Raw genomic sequence first — 18,127 nt, forward strand, 5'->3', positions numbered from 1 at the left:
AGACACATGCTTCATTTATTAGACACAACTATCACACCAAATGTGTATTATAAAATGAATCTACCACGCACATGACTTCATATGGATCATGATACATGACTGGATCACTGACAACTCTTGCTACTATTGGGCTTCTCAAACCCTCAATAATCACCATCAAGAACTGACAGACACCAGATCATGTTCCAACAAACCGTGGATTCAACTCACAGCATATCAAATGGAATGAATCAACATAATAATTAACATCATACTAAAATATTGTCATTCATTGTCTTTTACACAGTGTGCAAACAATGTTTTACCTGTCTCCTCAAATCATCTTTGTACACATCTGTCTGGTGTTTCTCAGCATCAGTCTGTAAAACAGTAGGTAACGAGACCATTGTAACATTTCATCATCATTGTAGTAGTAAGTGGATTTCAATGTTGAATCAACTAACACTTTCCTCTATAACAATAACGTAAAAGACATAAAAAATTCAACATCATCCTTTGTATGATGCTCTGAAACTGTGACACTCACACAGAATTCTTACTTCCCCACCTGAACTGGTGAAATAAAGCGGAAGCTGTCAAAACCAGCACCTGTCCAATCTGGCAAGTTTTCAACACCTGTGTAAAACCTCAGTCCCATCCATGACCTGTACAATTTATCATCAGCTTTACAATCCGGAATGTTGTCTAAACCGGATTATTTCTTCAGTCCCGATTAGTGCCAGTTTAGGCAGCTTCCACTGTACTTTTAATATGATCGACTGCTAAATCATACCTAGAACAACTAAGCATAGTGGGTGTCATGATGTAATACTTTTGGTTAGTTGGAGACAATCCAATTCTTTAATAGAACTATATTACAGATTAACAAGGGTAACATGAAAGAAGTAGGTGCTCTTTAACTTTTTTTACAAGTACATTCCATAAGATACCTTTGGCTGTCCAAATATTCCATGTCCCCCTCGGGCATGAGAGGGTTCCCCAGCCGCTGTGGTCTGCAGGGGTGGGGTGCGGATAAGGTCATCTCTGGGTGAAGGGGGCCGAGGGGAGGTCCCAGCATACACTCCTGCTGTAGTTGGTGGACCACCTGGCCTTCTCAGGGCACGCAGGTCAGCTGCAAGAGAGGATGTATGAAGTTGTGAAAAAAGGAACGAGAAGAATGAGTGAGGGTGCGAGTGAGTTCTGTTTTATGCCACACTTGGCAAAAATCCAACTATTTGGAGAAGATCTGTAAATATTTGAGTCCAGACCAGACAATCCAGAAATTAACAGCAAGTAGCATCGATCCACATAAGTGCCATATGGTGACGTGTGAACCAAGTCAGCAAACCTGACCAACCGATCCCATTACTCGCCTCTTACAACAAGCATCAGTTACTGAAGGTCAGTTCAAACCCAGATCATTGTATGTCAGGTGCACGTAGCTGATTACCCTGTGAATACAGTTTGAAAATAGCAAAGATTAATCAACCAAATTGTTCCGCTAAGAGTATACAACAATTCTTTAGTCACACTGACTATGTAATCCCTGTTAATGCAAGTTTCAGTTCAATGCAAGACTTTACGTGACTCACCGATGATATTTCCACGTTCATCCTTCATGGGGGCACCGCCACCCCCCTTGCCATATGGGTTGTAAGCCTTGGCCTCTTCCTCCAGCTTCATGTCATACCTGAAACATCGACTTACTAACCTAGAATCTTGAGGGACCAGGAGAATGATGGAATTATGTCGCTACAATGAAAATGTATTACATCCAGGTTAGAAATGCATTGTCACTCAATTCTGAATTTGCAAGGAATAAGTTCAAGGATAACATTGTTTAATGATGCACAGAGTACTACTGTAGTCACACGACCGTGTGTCAGTGTGTATGACTTTATGCTACTTTTAGTGCTATTTCAGCAAAATCACAGCCGGAAACACCAGAAAAGGGTTACACACATTGTACCTATTGGGGAATAAAGCCCAGGTCTTCGGCATGATGAGTGATCATTTTAACCAATAGGCAGGCGCGCAGGCAGGCACGCAATCACGCACACACACACGAATGTGACTATCAAAACTCATGTTACTAGTTTGAAAGCAATTTCAAAAAAATCCATTTTCTGTTATAAATGGCAAAGAGTCCATCTAAGGTGTCACATGACAGAAGCAACATTCATGAACAGTATTTGACAAGAATAATCAAACATTCTTATTTTCATAATAAAAATCTGTGTTAATCAGCAATTCTCACCATTCCTGTTGGGCCTTCTGCTTTGCTTTCTTCAACTTGTCTTCCTCAATCTGGTACAATAAAGATGAATACAAATTATGTTTACCTCTTTGAGAAGTTAGACAGGCTTATATTGTTACAGGTAAGTAGCTATGGTATGAATTTTTACAGAAATTTGACTATATGCAATAAATAGTTATGAGGTATTGTTAATCATCAGTGAGGACCAGTGATTTGATATACATAGACCTGCACTAGATTTGGACAGAGTCCTGGAAGATACTACAGAGTATTACAAACCTATGGGCCATTCCAAACCATTACATGTTATTGAAAATAAAGTATCAGCACTGGTCTTTTTGCTGCCAATGGGGTAATTTTACATATCTTTGTTTCTTGAAGCATTTTTCAAAAGCTGCAACTTGCCAACATTATCAAACTGTGTTGAACATGGCACAATACGAAGGCACAAAATGAAGACAAAGTGTCAACATTTTTTAAATCTTTAATGACGGGGATGGGTAGTTGAATAATAAATACTTTTGTCCTGACAATGACCCATGCAACATCTTACCTGTTTGGCCAACTCTAACTGATACTGTTGTGCCTTAGCACGAGCCACTGCCTTGGCATCATTGCCCTCTGCAGCTAAGGTTGCCCCACCTCCCGGAGCCTGTCTTTGTCTGGGAACATCAGGACAAACATTTCTGAGTGATGACAACTTCTTGGCTGTCAGTTGACTATCTAGAAATCTCCATAAGAGAGAACATTTTCTTTCTGCTTCGACACCAAGAAATCTGGAGAATTTCATACAGGAAAGTGTTAAAAGTACGCAACAAGTATGAAACGATTCAGATCATAATCTCAAAAGGCATTTAGCATTCCTTTGTAAATGTTTGAAATGGTTTGTATATCAATGCACCCTTACCCATCATCAAAGCGCACCCTGGCAGTGTTGGCAGTGTTGGCACCTGTTGCAGCTGCTGCTTGAGGAATGGCTACTGCAGTAACACCAGGATGTGCTGCACCTGTAAACATTACAAAATCAGTAGAATCCCTTTCTCCCTATGCTCCTCTGGATGATTCCACCCATCACTGTTCAGTAACAATCAGCCAGGTATCACATTGTAAACATTGGATTCCCATTTAGTCAGTTCCCCCAAAATCCACAACAGAAATCCACAAAGAAATAAGTAGGAAAAAATACAAGCCAAGCCTTTTCTGCATTAAACTTTGACATGGTTCAGCCTCCATTAAGCAGCATTAAATGTCATTACATTGTTAGCAAACATGTTTAAATGTAAACAATCACCACTGTGTAATCAATATTCAACTATAGTGTAATCAACAATCAGCTATAGCTATTTCAAAATTATGAAGGGGAAAATTGTCTTAAAACATCTACAGTAGACAAAAAACGTTTCTTACTGCCCATATGGTGTTTTGTTTCTAAACTGAAATATCTGTTACTTTCATTAATTGGAAAATAATTTCATCCATTTAAAGCCCACCATCAAGCACAAACCATTGGTTTTAAACAGCCAGTGTGTCATGGAATGATCCCACAGAGAATATCCAGAAGATAAACTGGTCATACATGTTACGTTTACACTTTTTCAAAGTTAGTTGTAGTACCAGTCAGGCATCCCACATCTCTAATTACTCAAGTCATGTTCCCTTTTATTAGCATTCAAAATGTGGATAAACTAAAATCAGTAAAAGCTACAGCTGGATCTTCTTAACTTAGGAGTTTTCACATCTCATATGCATGTGGGTTTATACTGCCTACTCACCAACCACTTCAGGGTCCAGAGGATTCTTTGTGGCCAGGTAGTGGTATGTTTCATCCAATGATGAAAAGCTGCCGCCTCCACCACCAGTAACAAATGTCCTGAAATATAACAGAAGAGCTCTCTGCATCAAACACTACACTCCATATGACAAACCTGAAGCTGTTTATTTTAATGATAATTAACTTGAATTTTTTGTTGTTTTGTAGTAATATTCCAGCTATGTGAGACTATGCAAATAAGAGTGTACAATGATCAGCAGCATGAAAGTTCATCCACACAATTGCAATGTGATGACATATGAACCTGTGCCCCGTTGTTCAAAACAACCTTAGCTAAGATCAACCTTAAGCACTAAGGTTAGAGTTACGATCACCTTAAGAAAAAGATACGCCTGTTGCACAAAACAACCTTAGGGCAACCTTAACTTGGGCTCCAACCTTAGCCGTAACCTTAACCTGTGGATGCCGATTTTCTTTTTCAGGCGCACAATTGCCTAACATGTGCAACAGTGTTGACGTGTGACATCACTACCCATGACAGATTTCTTTCAAAATGGCGGCTTTGCTGACAAGGGTACATCGGATTTTGCGAGGACTCTTGCCTTGATTCAGGGATCTTTTGAACATAAATATGAGATGTAAGTAATCAGAATTATTCTGAGTATCTGTGTTTTGTTATATGTTTTTATCGTTTTCAATGTAAATAACGGGAGAAGCCAGAAATGCCGATAAGTACCGTTGTCGTTCTGCTTGGTTTTACGTCAGTCATGGCGTCACGTTGCACGGAAACTTTGACAGTTGCCAATGAATCATTAAATGATTGCATTGTATATTTTTTAAGTTGCTATTTCTTGCTGCGAGACTCTTCAACTTAATATTCTAGGGGTACTTAACCATTGTAAGCAATGATTACACGCTGGATGCTGGAAAATTTCCGAAAATGCCACGTAGTGTAAAATCGGATTTTTTCTTTGTTTACATTTTAAACGCACAGTCTTTTGAGCACCGCGTTCGTTCCCGTTCGTTTTACGTAGACAGTTGGTGTTGGTGACAAAGACCATTTGTAATTTTATTCTATGATGTGTGGAGAATTCAATGATGCATTTGTCGCAGCAGACTATGAAGTATACGTGATATAATAGGCCTCTCAATATCGGCCTTGTCGAAACGTGATTTTGCAAACACTATCCAATATGGCGGAAAGAGCACTAAGTGTTTTTTCGAAAACATCCCAACCAATCCTTGGTTCATCGGCGATGTTTCAGAATTATCATAACTGGTTTTCATGAAAACTTGATATCAGTGATCATTAATATGCTATTTTTGACATTCCCATTTCTGTACACTCTCTGCTTCCTCAAAATAAAAGCAGCTGCCATATTCCCTTTCCAACCTTAGAGACGCTAAGGTTGGGTCGAACCAACCTTAGTTATCAACCGTAACTTAAGGTTAACCTTAGCTGAGGTTGTTTCGTGCAACGGGAGGCTAACCTTAGTAAAGGTCTAAGGTTGATATCTTAGAGATAAGGTTGACCTTAGAGATAAGGTTGTTTTGAACAACGGAGCACAAGTCAGCAGGCCTGACAGCCCAGTCCAGGCAGTCGTCTCATATGACAAGCATTGGTTTTGGAAAACTAATCTTAACACACATCTTCAAATTTGTAAAAAAAATATACATATATTGAACACACACCTATTTGTTACAGTATGTGAGATCAAAGCCATATCGCTTGTGAAAGGCAATTTCCATAAGGAACAATGCATCAATATTCAACAAATACAATGACAGACCAAGTGTAAACACACTGGGCAAAATTTGAAACATACTTACACATGACTTCAAACTCTGACATATACTGTATCAAATTGATCACTTGACACAAAGGGAAGACACTCTTGGCAACCTGTATCAAAATTTATACAAACCTGTAGAGGTTATGAATTCTTTGAAGAATGTCCTCCTTGGGGTACATACATTGCATTAAAATGGCCATTAAAATGCCTATGACAGTTGTAACAATATTTCAATAAATATTTTACGAAACAAAAAAACTCATTTTTGTCTTGTGAGACCCTTCCTGGGCCCCTAACAGCCAGGAGCAGGTAATTTTTGCCATCTACCGTGTACCTCACTTTTTATGCTGAACTAGTCAGACAGAATGTGGGGAGGTGGGTGTCCGTACCCCAAGGAGGACATTCTTCAAAGAATTCATCAACTCTACAGGTTTGTATAATTCTTTTTCAGAAGAATTCCTCCTTGGTGTACATATATAGCATAAGACAGACTCCCAACGAATGCGAGTTGGGAGAGGCATTCTGTCTGCTAACTTGTACCCTTCACACACTCTTATACACTGCCGAAGCTGCGAGAGATAGAGAAATACACTTACCCAATCACCGAGACCACTGATGTCAGGGGCATGGAAAATGAGGTTAATAAGAGCCAATCAAACAGCGACGGATGTATGCCCACGCCCCATTCACTACACTGAAAATTCCACAAACCAGCGAAACAGTGCAGGGAATAACAGTGCATAAAAATAAATAATACCATAAATTTTACCACCACCAGTAAATACCCATTAACAATAAGAATGATTCTGTGGAACCAACCACCAGGAAGAATTTATACAAGGTCGTGAGATCGAAGGCTCATTCAACTAGAGGAGTCACGGCCTTGCCCACTGGTGAGAACTATTTGACCAAACGTGCTCGGCCGGGTTCCAAATAGCCACTGAACAGATCTCCTCAATCGGCAGTGCCGCTGCATAAGTCTGTGATGAAGCCACTGCCCTAACCGAATGAGCTTTTAACCCATTAGTTATGGTTAACCCTTTATGAGTGTAAGCCATACAAATGGTAGAGACAAGCCACTTAGAGACGGTGTGCTTGTTCGCCGGCAGACCAGCTCTTCCTCTGCCATAACAGCAAAACAACTGTTTATCCTTCCGGATATCAGCAGTTCATTTGATATAAGCTCTGAGAGTTTTACGGACATCTAAGACGTGAGCACGTCGAAGAGAGGTACCGGACGAGGGAAGGCTGCATGAGCGTAGGTAGCTCGATAGGTGCTGTAACATGAAAAGTGCCTGAGATCTTAGGACGGTAAGTCTAATACTGGCCTTTGTGAAAGACAGTCAGAGCAGGATCGGCTGACATTGCGTGAATGTCGCCTACCCGCCTGCCAGACGTTACCGCCACAAGAAGGGCATGTTAAACTATAATCCCGTAGTACTCTTTATCCACTCCTGGTGTCTTGACAAGGCTGGAAAAAATAGCCACGCGGCCAACCGACATCTTATCGGCCACATGGCTGGAAGCAACGGACACCACGCAAAGTTACATTTCATGATTGAAAAGGAGTGACTCATAAATTCCTGATAGCCCCCGTGCGTTAAAAAGGAACCATACATACAGAGTTGGGTGTTTTCTCACTCATTTTCTACTTCACTTTCGTAAGCTTCGCTTTATGTTGAGAGCTGTTGAATGGACGACTGTCCTCAATGACGACAGCATGAAAAGTGAGGTACAAGGTAGATGGCAAGAGTTACCTGCTCTTGGCTGTTGGGGGCCCAGGAAGGGGCCCTGTAGGGGTGGTCTCACAAGACAAAATCAAGTTTTTGTTTTGCAAAATATTTACTGAAATATTGTTACAACTGTCGTAGGCATTTTAAAATGGACATTTTAATGCTATATATGTACCCCAACAAGGACTTCTTCTGAGAAAAAAACGTGAAGCCAGGAACTTACGATGGATGGTACTCCAGTTCTGGCCGGACCTTGATGCTGCTCACTCTGGGCGGTTCCAGCAACATGTCAAAGCCCTTGTCTAGGATACCTGATGAGCTGTTGGTTGCAGGTGCTGTGTAGCGTTTACGGTCAAGGTCAAAGTTGATCTTGTCCAGCTGCTGTATCTGCTCCCATTGGTTGTGTCCAGTGAACAGACTTTTCCGCCCCAACACCAGCTCTGACCGAGGGCTGCATGGAGACACATACAAATGTTTACATAAACCCTCTCGCATTACAGTCCCAGTACCCAAAATTTCTCAGTCTCCTTGCATGTGTCTTTTAGTGATCATATGCTGCTTGATTTGCCTTACATGCAGTTTTATACAGAAGTTAACTGACTCTTTTGGCAACACATTAAAGTTGCAGACTGGATCATTGCACATTAAAATGTCTCATATTAATCAACTTGTTTTCTTTGCGATTATGAATAATAACATGTTTGTATTTGCTACTTGTGGTGATAGCAAATATAGCAAGTGAATACAGGGATAGCTATTTTTTTCAGTGATGCAGCGCAGGAAATAGACATAGGGAGACAATTTTTGAATATGAAAATACTAGTCACAGTGGTCAAATAGTTTTAGAGAGCAATAATTAACATTTCACCAATATTAATCAAAGCAACTCCATCTATGGGTTTCACACAGTATACCCATGTGGGTATTAGAATTGTTGACTCTCACTCGACTACTAGGCAACCATACCTTCTGACTCACCTAAGTTTGTCATAGTCTACAACTCTGGTAGACAAAACTGGTGCTGGGTCAGCTATCTTGTAAACCGGTTGTGCGAGGACTACAGGAGCTGGCTGGGGAGGAGGTGGAGGAGGAACAGATGACGCACCAAGGCCTCGAAGTCTGTCCTGCCTCTTCTCTGGGTCAGTGACTCCAGTGGCTGACACTTTCATTCCATCTAGCTTCTCTCTACAATCAACAAAATGAACAATACATACAAAATATGAAACTCTTTGACATTATTCTTCCAGTGAAAGAAAGTTTCATCCCACTGACTGCAATCCTCTGATGCAACAAGAGTAATTGTATTGTTGGCAATCAAACCTCGACCAGTCAGGCAAACAATCAACCTTGGCTGGAACCATGACACTAAAACAAGCTGAGAGCTTGAAGTTGCCTTTCTGCATACAATTTCAAGAATTCTTTCTAATAAGCAAGAAACATTAGATTCCAGGTCAGAAATGAGTCAATAGCAAATTACACTAGCTGTAAGAGGTGACCAAATGGACAGGGCGGTCAGAATCAGTGGCTGATTTTATGCCGCACTCAGCAATATTCCAGCTACATGGCATCGATCTGTAAATAATAGAGTCTGGACCAGACAATCCAGTGATCAAAAGCATAAGCATCAATCTGCGTAATTGGGAACCGATGACATGTGTCAACCAAGTCAGTGAACCTGACCACCTGATCCTGTTAGTTTCCTCCTACGACAAGCATAGTCGCCTTTTAAGGCAAGCATGGCAGGCCTATTCTATCCTGGCCCTTCATGGGTCAGGTCAATATCATACCTCGACCACATTGGTCGTTACTATATCAATCATGGGATGGTCTGGTCTGGTCTAGACTTAAGTATTCACATCGTATCATCGAGAATGCTGTTGAAACAGACAATCAAACATAACCAGCAACTCTCAGTCCTGTCAATGGTCACTCTCTGAGCACATACTTGCGTTTAGCTTCACTGGCCTCCAACATCTGTTGTTGCAGCTCCTTCCTGTATTGTTCCTTCTTCCGCTGCTGGGCACTCATCCGCTCCTCAACTCCTGCAGCACAAGACATTTCAGCATGTAGAGGCACATATCAGCACAACTGATTCTCCCAACCTAAATGGAATGATCATATATTCCAAATCTAAAGTGTCATGGTTTGCTAGATCTACAGCCTGTGCAAAGATTAACGACCTCATGATTTCTCATTCAAACTTATTCCACAGGTACATGACTAGTCCTAGGGAGGTGGCATTTATGTGTATATATAAGGAGATACCTGTCCAAGACTGTTCATAAACATTTTCAAAGTGAGAGAAATCATGAAAAATTGCATGCATGTCATTGTATTCCCAGATAGATATGACTGGACAGTGTGTATGCTTTGTACTTACCTATATATCACTATGGAAGAAGGTCCATTGATGTGATTTCACTGACCAAGGAGTTTAGTACAACCACAAACCAATACTTGTGTGTAAGCACAGTATTAATTCAGTAAATAGTACTGCTGGGTATTACACTTACACAAATGCCATTCAAAGCACAAGGAAGAATATTTGTAGGTTTTAGTGAAATCAAAGCAAAGGACCTTTCAAAACGACTTTGATGTATTGAGAAGGGTTGAGAATTGAGAAGAAAATTTACACGACACACATTATTTTATATCCCTTGGTTAGCAAATCTGCTGTCCCATAATTTCTTTGAGAGGCTGTCATAATTTGCCAGTTGTCACATTTATACAACACATCAATGGATCTGGGAATCTAGATTCTAAGTTCATTTAGATATGCAATCCAAATCACAATATTTTGTCTTTTCCCAAATCAACCCAAACCTATAATACAAGACATGGATGTTCACTTAATTCTTCTACATTCTGACCATTTAGAAAGATGGATCCACAAACCAAGGACAACTAAGGAGCCCTGGCCAGCAGTCAGTAGTAGCCATGTGTCAACAGCATTTGTCTACCTCGTTTAATCTTCCCTGAACATTCAGTGATTATTGTACATGATCAATGAACCTATCTTACGTCACATCAGGTTTAAAAAACACAGATTCTTTCCTACAGGATTTGAGATTGGAAAAATGTTATAAACCATTTATATCAATTTGTAATCCAAATGTAAGCATGATCTAAGGGATCAGTACTGTCCCAGTCAGTAGATGTTCATGAAAGTTTCATTTTCTTCTCCCTTAGGAGTATACAACCAAGCCATAAGGATTTTTATGGCATGTGGCACATAACTATATAGTTCAATAACTTGTCATTTCATATATGAGCATGAATAGAGGACACAAATAACGCATCAAACATGAGATATTTTAAAACACTACAAAATCCTTTCACCATGAACACAGAAGATAGAAACAGTCTAAATTGAGGAAAACAATGTTATTATGTCAAACACTAAGTAATAGCTATATGATTAAATTCTGGCTAATTCTAAAGCATTAATAGTAATAAATTCTTTCAACACACAATAAGCAGTTAGAGGATATGTTAGGCAGCAATTATTTGGTCTGAAAAGTAAAAAAAATAGAACTCATTAAGACTTCAGTTTAATAGTATCTACAAACAGGGTTTGTGAGAGAGAACTGAGAGACAAACAACTGAGAATGGTTTCAAATGAAAGCTACCTGAAACAAACACAAATGTGAGATTGTGACTTGTGACCATGCAGTACATACAGACACTACACAAATAGCTGTTCACTGTCATCTCATTTTGGTCTTGTCTGGATAATTGTCTGGAGTTGCATCCTCTGCCTGTCAAACATTGTTCTGTAATCTTATTTTCATATTTATGCACAGATATGGCTCTCTCTCTTTCATCTCAAATATTTCCTAACAATGGATTCAATCATTAGACACCCAGTTTGCTGTTCCCAGTATGACACATGAGGAACCACTTGTGGTCTCCATGACCTCGGTCTGCCTCTTCAAGCTGGAGGAACCAAACTGTGGCTTCCATGACCTCAGTCTGCCTCTTAAGTTGGATTAATGAAAATGTGGTCTCCATGGCTTTGGTCTGCCTCTTAAAGTTCATGGAACCAAGCTATTATCTCCATGGCCTTTGGTCTGCCTCTTAAAGCTGGAGCTGCCTCTTAAAGCTATTGTCTCCAAGACCTCGGTCTGCCTCTTACAGCTTGGGGAACCAAGCTATTGTCCCAAGGGCCTCATTTTGCCTCTTAAAGCTCAGGGAACCGAGCTGTGGTCTCCAGGGCCTCAGCCTGCCTCTTAAAGCTTGGGGAACCAAGCTAATGTACCAAGGGCCTGAGTTTGCCTCTTAAAGCTTGGGGAACCAAGCTATTGTCCCGAGGGCCTTAGTTTGCCTCTTAAAGCTCAGGGAACCGAGTTGTGGTCTCCAGGGCCTCAGTCTACCTCTTAAAGCTTGAGGAACCAAGCTAATGCACCAAGGGCCTGAGTTTGCCTCTTAAAGCTTGGGGAACTGAGTTGTGGTCTCCAGGACCTGAGTCTGCCTCTTAAAGCTTGAGGCACCAAGCTATTGTCCAAAGGGCCTGAGTTTGCCTCTTAAAGCTCAGGGAACCAAGCTGTGGTCTCCATGGCTTGGCCTGCTTCTTAAAGCTTGAGGAATCAAGCTAGTGTACCAAGAGCCTCAGTTTACCTCTTAAAGCTTGGGGAACTGAGCTGTGGTCTCCATGGGCTCGGTCTGCCCCTTAAAGCTTGCAACACAGTGAGCATGGCATATAGGTCACAGGCTACCTAGTTTAGAAACAAAATACCACAGAAACACCAAAAAGCCCTCACCAACCCAGTCAATTCATTACAAACACTAACACATAGAGTTAACTGGACAAAAATTTATGAATTAAACTTTTCTAAATGTATCACTGAACATCACTGCCATTACATTTCAGTGGCCATGCAAAATGTTGTAATCATACCAGAGAAAGCATTTTTCCTAAACCCTTGCCACAGATATGTCTTTGGTGGAGTGTTGGGTAATGTTCCACTAATATTAGGATGAGGTACACTATCTGTGGGCTTCCAGCATCACACCCATGTGACTTGAAGCACACACTGTCATAATATGATCGTGTGCTATTTTATACATAATTAAAGAAGAGGGTCAACATCATATTACAGTTTCAGATGGTCATGTCTTGCTACACATGAATTCATCACACAGTAGACATAGTATACTTATAAGAGAAGAAAAAACAAAACCTTTGATGCAATGAATCTCAACAGTAAAATAATTATGCGTCACATTTTGGGTGGGAATGTCATGGAACAAGAAACTAACCAGTGTAATGATAATCACTTAAGACTTCAAGTACTTCTTGAAATGCCAGCTTTATCAGTATCAAATGTGAAATGCCAGCTTTATCAGTATCAAATGTCAAATACGTTTGTGAAATTCAAAATGTGTGTATCAAGTTACTGTCGGAAGAAAAGATTCTTACATCCTTGTGAACACAAATACTGAAGAAATGGGCACAATAAGGAAGAGACTTAGACAGCATTGACATGTAAATAGATACAGCAAGTAGGGAATTCACACACACATAAATTACATCATGGTCGTCTCCACACACAAACCATGCATACCACTGTAGAAGGTCAGAGTGATTGTGTTGTGAGTGAACTAGGTGTCACAAATACACTTCAAACTGAATTTGTCACATTTTTATGTCTTTATATTCACTATGCATATCTATGGAAAAGCCATTCTTGAAATGTTCCCATCATGTACTAATGAATCTAATCAAAGTATCTACCTCTGACCATGAAACTAACACACATCATAGTTCGTAGCTCTTTGCTCGGACATTAAACCACACATAGTAATCAGAAAATACAGACTACCAGAACAAGTTAAGCATACAAAGGGTTACTATGTTCGCATTTTCATCTTCAAGTGTGTTTTTTTTCTGTAAATGAGTTTGTCTCTACAATATTACAAAGTACAAATTTCCTGACATGCCTTGAAAGGACCTACTACCTATGACATAAAAATCAGCACTGTCGTAGGGAAGAATAAACAAGAGCTACATTTAACACCTTAATACAAAAACAATTCAGTTTGTCATGCATCTGGCAACAGTGAGTGAGTGAGTATGAAGAGTGAAAATTAGATGTGAGAATGACAGAAACCACTTGCCATCATCTTTGGGGAGACTTCGTTTCTCTTGCTGTTCACCTGTAAGCGCCATTAGCATGTGTATATCACAGCAATCAACAACCACAGCATTTGTTGTCCATGTGCAAGGGGGTTACAGGTGGTGTGGATTACAGGTTAATGTCAGGTATTAGGGATTGAATGTAGCCATAGTTCATTAAGAGCATTTGTATCTCATGATACAAGACTGGAATAGTCAGGCTTTACATAACTTTCATTCTACTAATTATGTTAAATTCACTATCAGTAATCACTGAAATTTTGAAAATATCTCATTTCAAGCGTGATCTTTGGCTTTTCATGTTAATATCTCCAAGACAAGTGATAAATTCAAAACAAGAAAAAAATTACAGTAAGATTTTATCAAGAGAACATGGTCTCGGGATAGATTTTCGAGGCTCTCTTAGCGCTAAGATAGTCGTAAGGTAATGTTAATCAATTTCACTTACAACCATCTCAGCACTAAAAGAGCATAAAAAATCTAGGCCCTGAAATTATCTTTCCTTTCTATCTTCCATTTATTTACCTACTGACCGAATGTCTATTCTCAGCCAAGGAAATGCTCTTTCATATCGATTCCAGGTTTAGGAAGCAGGTTATTCTGATTACAAAATGGTGACCAAGAAGGATATAAGGGCAGATACATGTGATATATTATGGATATAATCAAGTAGGTATATTGGGGTGGGTGGCACAGCAGACAATGAATCACACCAGCGATGGGACACTCACCAACTGGCAGAGTGGCGTAGTAGCCAGCCTCGGTATTGCTTGGTGGGGGACCCTGGTCTTGGGGAGGGGCAGCATCCTGGTATCTCTGTGGGGGAAAACACACAATTAACATGGATATACTGCTGAACTTTCACCCTAATTTGATAAAGTTCTTTGTATTGCGCATCATGGTTGGATATGCAGCTGATGAGAAGATTATATGGATGTCAACTTGAATATTACACATGTACACCTACTTTTGACTTTGAGAAGTCATTTTTACAGGAATGCACATATTGAGTCAACCATTAACAGTCAGTATCTAAAACATATCGCTCAACATACCTGAACCTGATGTAAATATTAGTTCATTTCAGTATTACCATAAGGAATTTATTAGCTCATCTTATCAGACAAAGTTTTAAAGTTGCAAGGACATGAGGCAAAGCACTGTACTATCAGACACAATGGTGCATATATTACATGTTGTACTAGTCATGTTCTAGCTATACCATGATGGCCTGTCAAAATAATCTGCCACTAAGATTTTTCATGGTCAACTTCTTCCCTGGAACCATTCACTGTTACGCTCTTCCAGTTTACGTTATCAGACGTAGGACAATAGTTACCAATACAAATATAATGACATGCAACTTCATATATGTCCAGAAAGACGCATTTTATAACTGATTCAGCAATGATAACTATGGGTACATGAATGACCTTGACCTACCTTCCTGTCGCCAACCTCAGCCTGTTGTTTAGGCGAGGTGGGACGGCTGGAGAGTTCTGCCTCCTACGCAGCATGTTATAAAACACCATCAGTTAGCTGGCACTACCTTCTACTCAACAATGCCTAAACTTACGCATCTCTCTAGAAGCTGGATTACAGATACGGGCTTCTTATCCTACATCTAGCATAGATCAGGATACATCAAAACAATCCTCACATGCATAACAAGGGATAAGTATTCCTTAGCAATGTGTTATTCATGAATTTTCAGACAAGACTATTATATAACAAGTCTACATTTCACAGTCTATACATTTCTACAGTCTATACACTAATTTATATCTCTGAAAATACTGTGGTACTCAAGAATCATTCATTTGAATACAACTTAACATAGCGATTATCAATTAAATATATCTATCAATACATCGTGAATACTTTTTCATGCTAATGTATTTCTAGCTGGCATCTCAACATGCTTTTATAAGCTACTAACTAAATCTAGTGTTGAGCCCCTTACCTTGAAGTTATAGTCTCTCAGGCGGGAGATCTTAAACGATAACATACATTTGTACAGCCAGTTCACATTTTTGTGCCATCATGCAGACTACATTCAATTGTCAAGTAAAGTAACAAATATGCCGTTTTCAACAAGTGCAACAACGTGATCACAAACTTATAGTTCATTATTTTGTTTATTTATTACATTGAATATCATGTGACTTGTGATTACTGTCTGTTATAGAATGCCTACACTATGTACTTTAAGAACGGAACCACATTGCTATGCAATAGTCAAGTATCCTGATCTTAAAGATCCTGGTCAAAGTCTTGTAAGTACAAGTGCTATATATATGCTTTGTGATGCCACAGTCACAGTAGAAATAAACATGATAAACAGAAACAAAATCAGAAGAATGAAGTGACAAATGAAAGTGTTTTGTAACGCAGACTCACGTCTGGCTGTCATCTCCTGCAACACTGTCACCACTGTTTCAGAATGTATTATAAGTTGATGAATGCCCAAGTATTTCATGAACTTTACCAAACAACATCCTGAACCTTTTGTTAACTTCCTGTCTTTAAGGATACCATGGGGTATATAGGGTTCAAACTGAGAACCCTTGGAGGTAAATTGGGGAAAATCAATATTTTGAGAATTGAGACTGTTTGAACATAGTTATTTTCCTAAATACAGTAGCATTTTAACTTTGAATTTATACAATGCATTCAGTACAATCACTTAACCTTAGCAGGTAAGTTTTTCCATTTGTATTGGTCCTCCTATCAGCGAAATTCAAGTCAACTCACCTATACAAAGTCATAACATTAGTCATACCAATTATTGCTCACTAAGCAGGTGTAGACAACCCCTGGTACTCTCCATTGTGCATCTTCAGACCCCAAGAGTCTGTATGCTCTGTAAATACCATCAACAGTGCTTCTTCCAGCAGCTTCTCCTTTAGCTAGCAATACCATTGTAAGATTGTAAGATACCTACTGTCTAGATATCTACTCCTCTTCTACATGTTGCCTACCATCAAACTAATAACTACATCTACATCTGTTATCTACTCCTAGATATCCATTGCCTCTGTCTACTAGGTTCACTCTGCTTGTGAACTATACCTCTGAGTTATCATGCAACATCTACCAACTTACTGTTTCCACTAACACCAATGAACCAATACACCAAACACATAGTTCTGGCAATGCCAAACTTGGCAATACCAAAAGAAAAACCATTATTCCATGCAGGAGGACATTATTACCGGAGCCTCTCTGTCATAGTTCTCCCCCCTGCGCGGACTCAGCCATAACGGGTCATCCAGGATGCTTCTGTGCCTGTCGGAGATGCGTAACTGCCTAGATAGTGAGAGTACAAGAGCACTGTGCCAGTGACGCAACTCAAGATGAAGAGACAGTGTTAGTAAGCAGCAAATGTGGGGACAGTGCACTAGTGTTGTTATTGACATGTACACGACAGAAGAGCAATCGACACAGGCATTGTGTTCCGGAACCATGAGCACCATACTGATTTAATTCTATGCTGCAACCCATTTCTAAATATGTGTGCACAGACAGACAGTAGCTGTAGACTTGATGCATAACCAACCAATACAGAATTGACAGGTAGTATAATTAAGTCCAACTGCCATGATTTCTTGGTTATTTAATATCACACTTTATACAGGTCAGTGGATGATTATACATCTGTTTATCTGTCTAGTTTCAGTAAATATATATATTTCATCGGTCGCCCAGCAGGGTTATCAGAATGTTTATCAGACATGACAGTCATATTTGAAATCAGATCAGTTCACAGGTTTAACAAGTGTAGCTTTCCACACCTAGTTTCATCACCTATCCTATCTTAGTACAAGACTGAAACTTCATCCAAGTAACTAAACAATCTGCAGGCTATTCTGTCCCTTTTTAGGTTGGCAAATGATCACTTCAAGGTACCATGCTGGCTTCTAGATTTACTACTCACAATTTCAGACACCAGATTTATCACTGGATACAGATTTACCATCAGTCATACATAACTAACATCCTGTACCCTGTCCTCACATAGCAGGTATGTCTCACCAAAAACACTCATCAGACATGAAACTAATCAAATTTAGGTTTTTGATCACTGCTTTTGGTATTTCATCATTGCGCCCTGATAATGCTTCTGATCTGATTTTTGGTGAGACATTTCAAACAAATATGTTAAATACTTTTACACATGTAACATAATAGGGAGAGAAAATGAACCAAACATGCATGTCAATATAATAATTTTGAAGAGATTACAGAAGTTGTACGACAAAATTAAACTGAAAGTCAGCGATATATATGGCAGCTAGGACAATAATTTACCACTTCAATATATTCCCTGGCGATTTCATCATCTTCAGGGTTTCTCCGCAATGTTCGTGTTGTCCTTGTTAGCGTTCAGTAAAACATATACTTAATCATCAACACGAATAAGTTGAACACGCAATTCCTTTACATTATTTTATATTA

At 39.6% G+C, this 18,127-nt stretch overlaps 1 protein-coding gene across 1 annotated transcript in view; it reads right to left on the reverse strand.

Annotated features, from left to right (window-relative positions):
• LOC137273885 (centrosome and spindle pole associated protein 1-like) overlaps nt 1–18,127 on the reverse strand; it is an 81,270-nt gene that overhangs the window by 23,541 nt on the left and 39,602 nt on the right. The window contains exons 22-34 of the mRNA XM_067806784.1: nt 16,885–16,978; nt 15,633–15,662; nt 14,401–14,485; nt 9,479–9,575; nt 8,512–8,718; nt 7,757–7,984; nt 4,009–4,106; nt 3,144–3,243; nt 2,790–2,898; nt 2,237–2,286; nt 1,572–1,669; nt 930–1,111; nt 306–359 (exon numbers count right to left, since the gene is read on the reverse strand). Coding sequence (XP_067662885.1) covers nt 306–359; nt 930–1,111; nt 1,572–1,669; nt 2,237–2,286; nt 2,790–2,898; nt 3,144–3,243; nt 4,009–4,106; nt 7,757–7,984; nt 8,512–8,718; nt 9,479–9,575; nt 14,401–14,485; nt 15,633–15,662; nt 16,885–16,978 — 1,432 coding nt within the window. The remainder of the gene's footprint in view (nt 1–305; nt 360–929; nt 1,112–1,571; nt 1,670–2,236; nt 2,287–2,789; nt 2,899–3,143; nt 3,244–4,008; nt 4,107–7,756; nt 7,985–8,511; nt 8,719–9,478; nt 9,576–14,400; nt 14,486–15,632; nt 15,663–16,884; nt 16,979–18,127) is intronic.

This window comes from Haliotis asinina, chromosome 2 (assembly GCF_037392515.1).
Source record: "Haliotis asinina isolate JCU_RB_2024 chromosome 2, JCU_Hal_asi_v2, whole genome shotgun sequence".
NCBI lineage: Eukaryota > Metazoa > Mollusca > Gastropoda > Lepetellida > Haliotidae > Haliotis > Haliotis asinina.